Genomic DNA, 14,149 nt, shown 5'->3' on the forward strand with positions numbered 1-14,149 from the left:
TTAATGACGTCTCCACCTTTCATCAAATGTCATTAAATTAACTTGGTCTGAAAATAACCAGAATGGATCTCTGGAAGCCTGCTGCTGTAATTGTCTTGTGTCAGCTACAGAGACCAAGGGGGTTCCAAAGAAAAACTCAGTAGAGAAGGTTTGGATGCTTTCTTTATTTGTGCTAGAATATTAGGGAGGTGGAGGGAGATGCTGCTTAAAACATGACTACAGAGGCATGGTAGGTGGGTGTTGTTTGCTGATAGTTTTGATGTGTACAAAAACAGTTAGCAATGGTAAGACACAAGCTAATTTGGAGAGTTATTATACAATACCTTTCAAAAGTATACACAACCGTTAAGGTTTTGCACATTTTCTCATGTTAAAAATACTCTTTTTTAAATTTTTCAAATTTTTATTTTATGTGTATTTTTGTGATTGACATGAAGTGGTGTCACAATTCTAAAGGTAATTGGAAAATGAGGGCACCGTTTTAAAAAATGTGTATTCATTCCCCTTTGCACTGATTCCCCTTCAATAAAATAATGAGCAACCACTTGCTTTCAGAAGACAGTAAACGTAACATATACATGTAAGTGGCTCACTAGTAATAGGTTACAGTTTTCTTATGCATTAGCTTTTTTGTCTCACTTAAATGTTTTATGTTATACAATGGTTTTTCAGCTCATTGTATATCTCACAGAGCACTGTTCATCCCATCATCTATTGACAACCTAATGTCCAAGCTGAGTGTTACAAGTAGAATTCCTCCACTCAGCAAATTTCCTACTTAAAGTGAGTAAGAAATTTGGGATTTATTATGGCGTCATCCATCTGTTCTGTCAACACTCACTGCTCTTTTGTTTGGTTTAAAAGCAGACATTCATCCTCAGTCTGTGCTGAGGATATATATCTTAGGTCCTAAACTCTGGAGTCAAACAGCAGTTGTTCAGATGATTATTTCCCTTAAGTCAGTTTTTAGATTTATAACATTCTATTGTCAATATTTCTTTTGTTCTGTCTTATAAAAGAATTAGAACTAATCCATGAAGAAAAGGTTACTTTTGGTTCATCACCTGTCACCTCATTACATAAAACTGTTTATATGTACTTAGATCAAAAATATACAAATCCATAACCTTTACGCAAATTTGAGTAATGCAGAATGAATTCTTTTATAATAATATTATTACATCTGGCTATGGTAGACTACAGAGATGAGTAAATCTGCTGATTTTTCTACTTCTTTACCCAGAGTTGCTTGGCAAACATTTCCACAATAGAAGTACAGCTCAAAAACTTAGAATATCAAGAAAAGTTTTGCAATTTTTGTCACTCATTTCAGAAAGTGAATCTCAGAGTGAAATATTTTAAGCAATATTTCAAAGTATAGCATGGGGGTGGCAGTGGCTCGGTACAGTTCGAACCTCGGAGGTGAGGAGATTCAGATGGAGTGGACTGAGACTGGAGTCAGTGCATTGAGAGTCACAACACACATAAATCCTTGGCATGAGGAATAAATGGAATATTTATACCCACTACTGAATCAGAGAAAAAGCCAGTAGTATCTTACTCTGGCATTGTTGCTCAGTGTGCCAAAGTGCTTTATTCGCATTAAGGTAAAATTTGCATTTCATTTGGAATTTAAGCTCCCAAAGCTGTAATAAAGTGTGATGCCCACGGGTGTGTGCTCACAATAGAAAAAAAGGAGCATGCATTTCTTTAAATGTTTATGGGATTAATGACGATGGGTGTAGTAATGGTGTTTCACCAGTAGGTGGCGCATGGAGACTCTGAGCTGCCTGTTGCTCTGCCGTTTCTCATAAGCTGAGAGAAACTGGAGTAACACAGACTGCGTCTCCCGTGTGCTCATTTACATGCTGTTTTTCAGGTGAGAATAACCTTCAAGTTTGTTTTAATAAAGTACTTTTTGATTATTTGGTACTGTTCGAGAAATGTTTAAGGAAATGCGTCAATGTGTGAAAGATATTGAAAGAGTTTTGTGTTTCGGAGCCAGCAGCGGCTAGAGGAAGTAGCTAACATACCGTGATGCTAGTTGGTTAGCACACCGTAGCGGCAGATAATAGCGGAATATATACGTGCAACCGCTAACAGTAACCGCTTATAAAGGAAGTTGGGATATATATATTCCATGGTATGAGAGTAATATGCTGTTATCAGGCTCCAGGGTTTATTTGTGTTCTAAACACTGATGAAAGGTTAAATTGTGATGTAATGCATTCACTTAATTAAAGTAGTTTAAATTCTAAGATAGTTATGCCAGTTTACAATAACTTTAAGATACATGCCCATGAAATATGTCACTGTGTGTGATTAAATATGCATATAAAGTGCAGTGAATTGAAGGTACATGTTACCTGAGGGAATTGTGACAAAATATGATGTTATGGGATTATTTCTGGTTTAAGGAAAGCGAATGTTGATGTTTATGTCAATGATGGAATATGTCTAATATGTACAGTAAATTACTGAACTATAAATTGGGCTGTATTGACAGTCAAATGAGCTGGTTTGTTCAATAAATAAGCTGAGAGAAATTGGAGTAACACAGACCGTGTACTCATTTACATGCTGTTTTTCAGCTTCATCTGCTGCTGACGGGTCTGGAACCCTGGTACCCATTACAAAAGACTGCAAAATGTATAACCAAATTTAAGATGCTGAACTGGAACAATTGGGATTCTGCTCTGTGTTCGCCTCTAACCTTTCAATTTCAGCGAATACTTTCTTTGTGTAAAGACTTTGCAGGAAGAAAACACACAATGAAAAACTGAGATATATGTTTTACTGTCAGTTACTTTACTGGATAAACATTTTTATCATTTGAGAAAAAGGTACTAGAATCATAAAATGCAAATACTAAATCACATATTGCTGGCATTTCCGTCTTTTCAGGGAAATGTTTTCATCAGGAATATATTTTCAGTTAATTTGGGTTAAATGATCAAACTCATTCACATTTGACCAAGCATTTTGTGCATCAATTAGCACGGTCAAGAGACTAGCAATTGAATCTGTTATGAAACAATTACATAATATGCCCATCAAAACCATTTTTCTCCCACACTTTTTGCATGATTAGTTCACTATCTCAACCGCCTGATTTCCAAGTTAATATTTGGAGTAATGTAACTGCAAGATTGAAGTCCAATCATTGTATGCACACAATGGATATGTAGGAAAGGTTTAAAAACTATCTGGCTGCAAATTAAAGTTTTTATTATCCTTTTTACTGGTTGTCCTTTTCCACTTACCAGATAACTTATAATGTGATTGTCCATCTCCAGCCCTCGTGGCCGGTGTTCTTCCAGTTTCCGACGTCTCTGCTCCAACACATCTGATCCAAAAGGTCCAACTACTTCATTAGTAAGACAAAGTTCTGCAGAGGCCTGCTGATGAACCATCATTTCATTCAGTTGTATTGAATGAGGGGAATAAGTAAAACATTCGGGATAGTGGTCCTTGAAGATTGACTTCTAGACCAACGCACAATAACATTTGATGTAAACAACTATTTCATGTGCTTGATGTGGGAAGGTAGCCTCATGGCAGACACCTCTTTCCCCATGACCTTCGGCCATTTTAAGGCTGAGAGTTTTTAACACTCAAATCTCAATCTACAGTTTTAAGACTGAATCAGTTTAAGGTGAATTCAGACAAAAGCCAGTTTATGTTTTTGAGATTTGATTATTCTGTGTTCCTTCGTTTCTTCATTTGATCAGTCTTGATTCTGTTTTCAGTCCTTCTTAGTGTTTCTAGTCATGTTTATTTCTTGTCTTTACTTATTCCTTGTTTCTGTGGTTTAATAATATTTCTTAGGTGTAGTTATTTAGTGTTACATTCATTTCCTAGTCCCTTGGGTAATCTCTCTTGCACTCTGCCATTTTTTTTCTCTCTCTCTCTCTTCTCTTTCTCTCTCTCTCTCCCCTCACACCTCTAACCTGTTAGCACATCTGCCCAGGTCTTTTGTTCCAGCATTCACCCTCACAGTATTTAAACTCTTCTTATGCTTACACTTCTTGCTGGTTTGTCCTGTTATATCCCCTGTTAGATAGGGTTAGGGTTAGTCTCAGTAAAAGATGCATTCTTTTCAGGTTTGAAAATCTACCGTTCCTGAAATTCAACAGTTTGTAAAAAACACTCTCTCTGTCTGTCCGTGGTCGGCTCTGAGGACAGTCCTAGCACCAGGGTTGGTGGCAGCTGGTGCCACCAAAAAAGTTTTGAGCTCGAATGTGATCTCATATAATGAAGAAGAGAAAGCTAGGTCATATGTGGCCTATGAGGTTATAGCGCCGATTATATTGTGGACCGACAGCCTACCAGTTTGATTCTGCCTAAGGGTATTGATCTGCCATGGATGACAAGGTTAAAGCTGTAAACAAAGCTGGCAGAGGTGACAGACTGCTGAACCAATTGGGAAATATTGACCAATATTTTTCCATTTGGATTATTTGATAGGGGTTACAAGACAGCGGTATTTATTCTCATGTAAAAAAAAAAAAGCCTGGTCATCTGGATGTTCTGTGGAACTCTCTGCCTTGCATTGTTTCTTCACTTGAATCCGAAACTCGGCATAAGTTTTGTTTTATTGGCAGAAAAAGTAAAATGTTTTCAATTTGGAGAAGCTGAGTTCTGTGAGAAAATGAAAATTCGAGCTTACGATCCAATTCTGTGAACTAAGAAAATGTACGTTTTGTTTACTAATTTCAAAATACTATGTCATGCATCAATATTACTGAAACAATGAATAGTTGCAACATTAGTCCAAAATTGAGACTACGGTACATTCAGAGAGCTTTGAGACAGAAATATTCTAGCTGTTTCAGTTTTTATGGTGGCAATTTGCATCGCTTGCAGTCCAGTTTGCTGTGAAGAGTGATGAGATGGAATTCCATAATTAAATTAATGGAAGTTAATAATAAATCATGAAAACCTCATTTACCCCCACCACAAACTGACATGCTTGCATAACGTCCGTGATCCTACAGTTAGGTGAGGGCAAATTGTTGATGAGCACAAGGCATCTGTCATTCTGATTGAATTAGAAGAGCAGAGTAGTTGCTACAAAAGGGATTGGTGTTTGATGGCATTCTTGTTTTGATCAGTCATGGTTGCCTCCAAGGAAACACCCTAAGTGAAAAGACCTTCCCTTCCTGCATTATTGTCTGAAAACTGTAAAATAAAGGCCACTAAAGCCGTTACAACCAAAGAGAAGTATAACTTAAAGTAGACTTCAGTTACTGTTATTTTATCAGATTTTCCAGAAGTACAAATACTAGTGATTTTGTGATAATAGTCTCTTCAAGTGCTAGCACTCTTACCTTATAGCTATAAGGTCCTGACTTCAAGTCCCACCCAGAGGTGGGACTTTCTTGTTGGAGATTGCATGTTCCCCTCATACATGCGTGGGTTCTCACCAGGTACCCTGGCATCCTCCAGCATCACTGACTATTAGGTTAGTTGGTCTCTCTAACTTAGCACCAGACAACACTTCACTCTCCACAACGCATTGATACATTATAACACATTATGAAAACAACACAGGACACAAGCTAAAGTGTAAATCCAAGTGTTTATTACAACACTGTGACATATCTCTTCAACCAACAAGTTAAATTTTATTTCTACACTTTATTCATTAAAAGAACAAGGCATACATCTTTCATATACACTACACAATGTCCAATACCCCAGTGGTTTAAAGGGAAATCTCATTTACACTCTTTCAGTCCATCTTTTCCTGGCAACCTTTTTTTTCTCAATAGCTACGCCAACTGGGAAAGAAACCCCATTTCTCTGTCACATCTCATTTTCGTTCAGTAATTCATTACAGTGTTTATGTCAGACAATGATTAAATTTTATATCAGTCTCACGGTGCAAATATTGTGATTAGAACGAAATAAGCGATTGTTTTTACTTTGTCATAGTGCAGCTCGGAGAGCACAACAAAAGCAGTAGGACTATATGGCAGTATATATACATATACATACATGTCACTTAGAAGGTTAGCTTTCATTAATGTTTGCATCCTTTTCACAGTTAGTATTTCAGAAGAACACAGATTCTTGGATGAAACTGGGATAAACAGAGGATACATCTAAAGATACAGGAATAAATACAGCTTTAATGAATAATAATTTATATTGGTATGTGTAGCAGTTGGCTTTTATTGTATGTAGATAGCATTGATTCACCAGGGGCTCTGAACTGAAAACCCAATACAATGTCATGTGTTTATCATTAGCACATGGATAAGCTTGAAGTAACAAATACTTGAACAGAGTAACAGCTTGTCACACTAATGAACTCACTCAGAAATGTGTGTTATTTACCTTATATGGCATTATGTCACTTTTAGCATCCTGGCTTCTTATGTGTTAATAGAGACACCCAAAGTTTCAGAAATTTCACAAACCGGCTAATCATGAAGAGGGTGGCTGTCCTTCTCATCGTATCTCTTACACGTTTTGGAAACTGTTTAGAGTTTGGAGCTATGACAGCTGCTTCCACTTGGGGTGTCTGTGTATCAAACACATTCATGTTGCCTGTGTTGTGCTGAAGTGACTCTAGAGAGGAGAGTTTCTGTTGATTGCTTCATTCGCTACTACCTCTTGGTGCTTCAATCGGTTTCCTCAGTTTCACTTGTCATGACATCATGTCGGCATGTTTATCTCTTCCCCCTGTTCATCCATGGACTACATCACTCTTCCTCTCTCTGCAGGCCGCACTGGAGGAACCTGGACTATAGAGGCATCCGGATGTGCATGGCAGAGCTATTAGGCCGAGCTGCCAAAATGTAGATGGCACTCTCCCTTAAAAAGTCTGCCCAGGTCAATGGCCTATTGCATGTAAGAAAACAAATAGTTACTTAGACAGGTACAACTCATGCTATAAAATTATATTATGGATTCATTTATTATTACGTCAGGAAACTTGTTTTTTGTTTGTCTTTAACATAAAACATTGAATAGAGAGAGAACTAAACTCTTGTTAATACATGTTAGTAGTAAGGAAAGTAAAATACAGGAGGAAATAGACTGCTAAGTTAACACCAGAATAAAACTCAATGGTTTTCAATAAACAATACATGTTCAAAGGAGAAAACCTAAATGCACAACCCCCAGAAATCACCAGATTAGCTTTATTGTAGAAGGATTTGGAGATATGAAGGTGGGAACATCATGTGGTGGAGGTGTATCTGCACACAGCAGCCATATAGGATTTTGAGGTCCAGGATTTGTTAACCACATTTTCTTTGTCTAAATTGTAAACTAGAGTAGGTTCTGTTGATTATTCCAGGTTGAGACTCTGAAATTCCAGCTTCCGAACTCAACTGCAGTGCAGTATGAGCAATGACAGTCTTGGGAAGTTTAAAACCACACAGCAAAAATGTCTAGGGAATTGACCATAATTTTATGTTTAAAAAAACATACTATTAGTATTAATCATTAAAAAAATAATTTTCTAGTTTATAAATAAGATATAAAACATGTCAGTGTATAAAGAGGGATTATCTTACAAAGCATTAAACTACCATCAATCCAAGTAATATAGTTAAGAAGACCATCAGGTCTGTGTCTTATGATAATATGCCGCTTGATGCTTTGAAAATTAGGTTATAAAAAATGAAACACATTTGTTAATTAGTGCTCTGCCTAATACAACTCCCAATGTGCAATTAGGAATCCCCGGAGTAAGCCACAGCAGTAGCTGTAATTATTGCTGAATCATGTAGAGCATAAAAAAGTCCCAAACATCTTGTTATTCCAAAGAGCCAGTACCTTCATGCCCTATTGACAAGTCAAAAGTAAGTTTGATGCCATTTATGAGGGCAGTTTAGCTTGAAGTGGGCCGTCACTGTCCTTGCTAACACTTCTGGGCTGCATTGTTTTGCTACAAGTAATGATGCTGCCCAGGAACAACCTACAGTCAAGGTTGCATCAGCCAATTAAGACAGAGTGTAGGAGATGTTTCAGAGCATATTGTTTTCTGTCAAATATTTAGTTTTCACTAAAAATACAAACCTGTTTTCATCGGTCTTGCTCCTTTCGCTTCCAGAGCTGGCTGGACTGCTCTCACAGATGGGTCCAACATGACTTATGCTAAATAATAAAACAGTGAAGAAAAGTATGACTTTAGGAGATGGCGGCCTCATAAAAAAAATAACTGGCATAAATGTTAAATAAAACATAAATATTTTCAAAACTGTCAATGTTTTCAAAATCTTCTAATTTAACTAAGGAATAGTGGATTAGCAGTTATTTGTGTCGTCCTGGATTATACTGTGAAATGCCATCTCTGAGTAAGACTGGGCAATATTCAATTTTAAGTCATAGTTTAACTAATATCCTGATGTGTCGTTAAGACACTACTTTCTATATTTGTGAATGTAATCAAACAAAATATATATATATATTTAACATGCAATGAGCAAGACTAAGACTGTGTTAGTGTTAGATTTAAATTTTCCTGTTGTCTGTTAAGCACAGCTTTTAAAGAAAAGCTCAGCTGAAGAGAACAAAAGACTTTTTTTCTAATACTTGTAATTACAGGCCATCTTATTGTTGAGCCATGCCTTGTGTAGCATAAAGAGCCTGCACTCCGCTCATCAAACTTCATTGACCCCTAAGTACACCTCTTTGAATGATTTATGTTCAGAAAGCGTCTCAGTTCAGAGCTAAGAGGAATCTCCCACTCTCTCTCCTCTCTAAATCTAAATCAAGAGTTTGTCTGAGAATACTTGAAGGACTACAGGGAGATGAGGGCTATTAGAGTGAGAAAAAAGTGACAGGCCATGCAGTGCTGACTCACACTCACCCACAAGTCATAGGAGAGCAGAATCCCATGAGTCTGTGGGGAATAGGTGAGAGGTATATGGAATGGTACAGCACAGGAGATGTGACAGCACCAGCACAAGAGGTTAAACAGTACACAAAGCACATGCACACACAGATAGATGCTGGTGAAGATGAAAGATATTTGAGATTTTAGTGTTTTGAGATATCTGCAGTGCACTCGAAGAAGGTTATATCAATTACCTGGCATTCATGGAGTAATGCACTGTATATATTGATCAGGGCAATGATTACTTTGGATTTTTAAAGCATAAAATGATTACTGTTATACAGTGCTGTGAAAAGGCATTTACCCACTTAGAGATGTCAGAATATACTTTTTTTGTTACACTTAGATCTCTGACAAACAGTGAGAGCCATTATCTACAAATGGAGAAAACAATGAACAGTGGTGAAGTTGTCCAGGATGGACTAGCCTCCTAGTCCAAGTGTTTCAATATTGCATTGATCACAAAAGAACCATGAACAAGATGTAAAATACTGCATTTGCCTTAATTAAGTTCAGCATTCAGAATTGAACAATGTGATAGCGGCAGAGCAAAATTTTCTTCATTGTTGTTTTGTTGTTGCCTCTGACTGTTGTGCTGTGAAATGAATTTCAAATTTTATTTCTCCTTTGATCCAGTTGGAAGACAAAGCTCCACAGAAGTGGGATGTGTTGTGGGATTGTTGCATGCTTTTGCCCTTCAGAAGATGTACTGATTATAAATTAGATTACTTTCTATGTCTGTTTCATTGACAAAACACAGCAGGTGCATGCACAAACACACACACACATACACACACAGAAACACATATTTGTACTGGTTTCACAAGAGAAATGATGAAATTCACTGAGTTTCATTTCTAACTTGTAAATATTTCTCTGATTCAAACAGTTGTTTAATTGGTTTTATATGATTTGAACTAAATAGAATTAAACTGATTATTTATTTTTTATTTTAACTTAATCAAACTGACTTGATTAAATTCATGACAAATTACTCAAAATTTATGATCTAAGATGTCTAATGATTTTGACTATTGCTTATTGACTGTTGCTAGTAAGAGATCTGTTTTTAATTAATGTTGTAAATGTGAAATACTGCAAAGTCAAATATGAGTGAAAATAATATCCACATGGTGATTATTGCTAGTGACCAATTTATTTTTAGGTTTGAGTTTTTTGTTACACCAATTTTACTAGAAAAAAATATTTTTAAAAACCTGCATGTCAAAAGTAAATGACAACATCAAGTAATCCAGGCTGTTATAAAGACCCATAAACCAATGAAATAATTTTAAAAATCATAAACTGTGGGAAAAAAAACAAACAAGCAAAAAAAAAAAAAAAACCTATCTGTTACCATAGTGAAAAAAAATTGAAGAATGAAATAATGACATGAAGTGTTAAAGATGAGGTGACACAACTTAGTGCCACACCTTACTGAATCGCACTGCTGGCTAAGCATTCTGTATGGCAATTTTATTTGAATAGATAAACAAAATAATTCTCAAATCAGTAAGCTGCATTTCATTTAGCCTTTTAGGCAGCCCTCTGATTTTTGCTGAGCAGAGAATTTGTGTCTGTGCTGTGAGCACTTTAGTGACAACAGACTATGATGATTTATGACACAGGAATGAACCAGATTTAACGACTGCTTCTTTCTCTCCATCTCTGTTCCAGTACTTGAAGCAGTTCACCCCCCTTTTTTTTTTTCTGGCTTCACCAGCTGCTGTCTGCATGCAGATCAGATCCTAACTCCCCAGACTGCTGCCTTTAGTGGCGAGGTGTTGAGCCCTCACCTCACATTGCAGGATTGAGGATCTTTGAGCTTGTGGAACCAGGACTGCTGGGCCTGGCGGCATTCTGCTCTGGTGATCACGCCGTCTTTATCCATGACCAGTCCTTGAAAAACCGTCCTTGCCTTGTCTCTCTCCTTAGCGGTCAATAGACGCACCAGTGAGTTCTAAAGAAGAAATAAGAAAAGAAAAGAAATTCACAACAGTGCAAGCAAACTGAACCAGGACTCTATGTACTTGCTTCTATTAATAAATATTATTCAGACCACGCATACCATATATACGTATTTTTATGCAGTTTACTGCAAAAGGCATTATTTAGAGTTTTTGCCAAAATCATTTGCAAATCAGCGGTGGCTGATTTACACTTTGGCTCAGCTTACCCCAACTTAGCTACTACACTGATATTCTAAATTTCTTTATTATTATTGGTGTGATATTATACACACAGTTTTACATTGCGGTTTAATAGAAATTGTGCCATTATGGGATAATAGAGGATATTTCTTTTCTATTCTATTCTATTCAAATTTTTAATGACAAAACGTATATGTTTTTTCACTATCCAAATACTATACCTCAGTCCTGAACTTCCTTAGAACAGCCAGCGACTCAAAGTAGAGAAAGTCTGACCATTCGATGTGACCCTTCTTCTCAGGATCCAGAGAAGCAAACTGGGCTAAGACCTCCTCCTCTTGCTCATCACTCAGGTCCTTATCAAACTGCTGCTTGGATACAAAGTGGCGGTACTGCAGCAGCTCATCTGACACGAGGCATGACTCTACAACGGCAAGGAGCAATTCATCACATCACAGTAAATTAGTCACCCACTGGTCTTCCAGATATAATTAGTTTAGGATGACTCATGGTCAGCGAAGACGGGACCACCTATACTCGTCATCCTGCCGAGCTTTAGGATAACAAGGAAAAAACAGAGATCTGAGAAAAATTTTAAAAAAAGATTAAGGGAAGACATATCCTTTAGATTAATTTGACACAGGCTGACGTTTCCATACTTATTTTTGTTAATTATGATGTTATCGTCATAATTTAATATGGTAGATCAGTCTTGTCAACTTATACACATCACCAAAACCTGACAGATATGACTACTTGCATAATATGCATTTCCTCTTCCACATTTTGGAAACTTAAATATATCTTACTGGGATTTATCTGATGGAGCAACACAAATAAGAAAAATAAATAGAAGTGGAATGAAAAGGACACAAAGTATTGTTTCCAATATAAAATTACAAAGTTCTCCAACAAAACTCAACATTTTTTAGAACCACTTTTTGTAATGTGCAGATTACAACACTGCCAGATTCTTGGAGTGTTTAAAGCTAATGACATAGTTATGATACGCCACTTGACTTCTAATCTGATTAATGTTTTCCGTGACCAAAAGTCTGAATGAGTTCATTGATAGGCTACCAACACTACCAGTGACCAACACAAAACTTGAAATAAAACTTTCTACTGGAAGCAAAAAAAACAAACATATAGCGTATTTACTGACTCACCTGGGATGATCTTACACTGCTTGAATGTCTCCATTAAACTGTACATCTCTTCCTCTGTTAGAAGAAGATTCACATTGTCCTGCAGGGTACAGGGCAATAAAAATAATTACAAAATGTACAGAAAGTCTCATCTTAGATTCTAGAGTCTTAAATTTAACATTCATTAATTAGGTTTCCACAAACTTACACATTGAAGCAAAACTTGCAACATGCTGTGTAATCTAAAAGACGAAAAATCTCCTATATGTTTACATGTAGGAGAATATGTAGATTTCCTTGCAGAAGTATCCATACCGCTTTTTTAACATAAGTCTCATTACCTCAACGCTTTTATATTAGGAGTGGATGTGGTAGATTTATGCATAATTATGCATAAATTGGTGATCACAAACGAATGTGTGATCTTCAATATTTCCAAGTAAATCTGAAAAGTGTGGTGTCCCTTTGTATTCAACTCCTTTTACCTGGATCCCCATCCATCAACTTATGTGTATCCAATTGGCTTCAATGGTTATCCAACTTGTAAATATAACCTGTCTGTGTAGTTTCAAATCTGTATAAATAAATCTATTTTGTGAAGGCTGCAGAGGTTGGTCAGTGAACATTAGTTAACACACTGTGTTAATAATAATAAAGGTCTGGAGAAATGAAAAGCATATATGATAGCCATGCTGGTATTAGTAAAAAATTCAGTCTGATAAAGAAAGACAATCTTCACAAAGCTATTTGAGGAAGATTGTTGGGGATAAACAGTAGGTGAGAAAAATGCCTGACTTTCCCACTGCTCACACATTAAGTTGAGCCCAAAAGAGGAAGTCGTGATCTCATTATGTCAACCAGCAGTAGCTGAGCAACAGATTGCCTGATAATGCCCTGCATTTTTATATTTTCAGCCGTTACGTCGAGCACAGTAACTGCCAAACACCCTGCTGTTAAACTATAGCCAACATTCATATTTATTAATGATGCTTTAAGCTTTCACCAGTCCATCTGAGTGCTGAAAAATTGTGTTTTCAGTAAATATGGGAATATAATTCTCAGGAGGAAACTTACTAAAATCTTCCCTGTTTTATATCCTTAGCTATTTATTCATACCAGGTAACACAACAACAATGTGTCTGGCTTTGGAGGCCATTCCAAGGTTGATGACATTTTAAAATGAAATACTGAATCACAGTAATTGCATCTGTTGCATACAGGTGCAATTATTGTGATGCAACACGGAAGAACAATTCTCATCCAAGCATGTATTTTCAATATTAGAACACCCGAGCAATGTTCCTCATCCTTTGAACACACAAGTTCAACAAGATACTCTCATGAAATATAGCACTTTATATTTCTGAAAAAAATTTAACTTCGGTCATATTGTACATTTTATGATGTATTTTCTCTAAAACCTAATTTTAAGGAATTGTAAACATTTTCAATAGGTCTTCAAAGTGTTTACCAAAATGTTGTGTCCTCAAATGTAAGTCCATGTTTCACTTTTTTCAATATTTTGAGACATTTAACTCAATTTCATCCAAATGTTTTACTTATTTATTAAGAACCACAACATTTTGTCCAAAAATAACTATTTCCAAGCAGTACTACGTAAATGTAGTTATTTTCAAGGTTTAGCATTACATATAAATGTTCCTCTGCCGAAAATACTACTTCCAATGAAGTACAGTACTATTGAGCTTTAGCAATGTTTGATAAAGTTCCTCAACCTCAGGAACTAATTTATATTTTTTTTACTCAGGTAGCACTTTTAAACATAACAGACCACCACCTACACACTCTTTTCCATGTGCATGTTGTAGTATTCAATATTAAAAGTGTTTACAAAAGTTCTTTATTCCCCATGTCAAGATTTAGACCTACTGAACAAAGTATTACCTCCCGATGGAAACTATAATATCCACTAATATTTATTGTAGTACAAATAGATTCCCATCCTTTAAGAACTAGCCCCAAACAATTTTACTGTT

At 36.3% G+C, this 14,149-nt stretch overlaps 1 protein-coding gene across 2 annotated transcripts in view; it reads right to left on the minus strand.

Annotated features, from left to right (window-relative positions):
• Positions 1-5,562: 5,562 nt before the first annotated feature.
• phf24 (PHD finger protein 24) overlaps positions 5,563-14,149 on the minus strand; it is a 41,509-nt gene continuing 32,922 nt past the window's right edge. The window contains exons 4-9 of one of the 2 annotated variants that reach the window (XM_032570067.1): positions 12,174-12,252; positions 11,226-11,428; positions 10,651-10,814; positions 8,828-8,860; positions 8,035-8,112; positions 5,563-6,849 (exon numbers count right to left, since the gene is read on the minus strand). In XM_032570067.1, coding sequence (XP_032425958.1) covers positions 6,753-6,849; positions 8,035-8,112; positions 8,828-8,860; positions 10,651-10,814; positions 11,226-11,428; positions 12,174-12,252 — 654 coding nt within the window. In that variant the 3' untranslated portion in view covers positions 5,563-6,752. The remainder of the gene's footprint in view (positions 6,850-8,034; positions 8,113-8,827; positions 8,861-10,650; positions 10,815-11,225; positions 11,429-12,173; positions 12,253-14,149) is intronic. The other variant, XM_032570068.1, reaches the window with a different exon arrangement.

Source organism: Xiphophorus hellerii, chromosome 8, assembly GCF_003331165.1.
Source record: "Xiphophorus hellerii strain 12219 chromosome 8, Xiphophorus_hellerii-4.1, whole genome shotgun sequence".
Taxonomy (NCBI): Eukaryota; Metazoa; Chordata; class Actinopteri; order Cyprinodontiformes; family Poeciliidae; genus Xiphophorus; species Xiphophorus hellerii.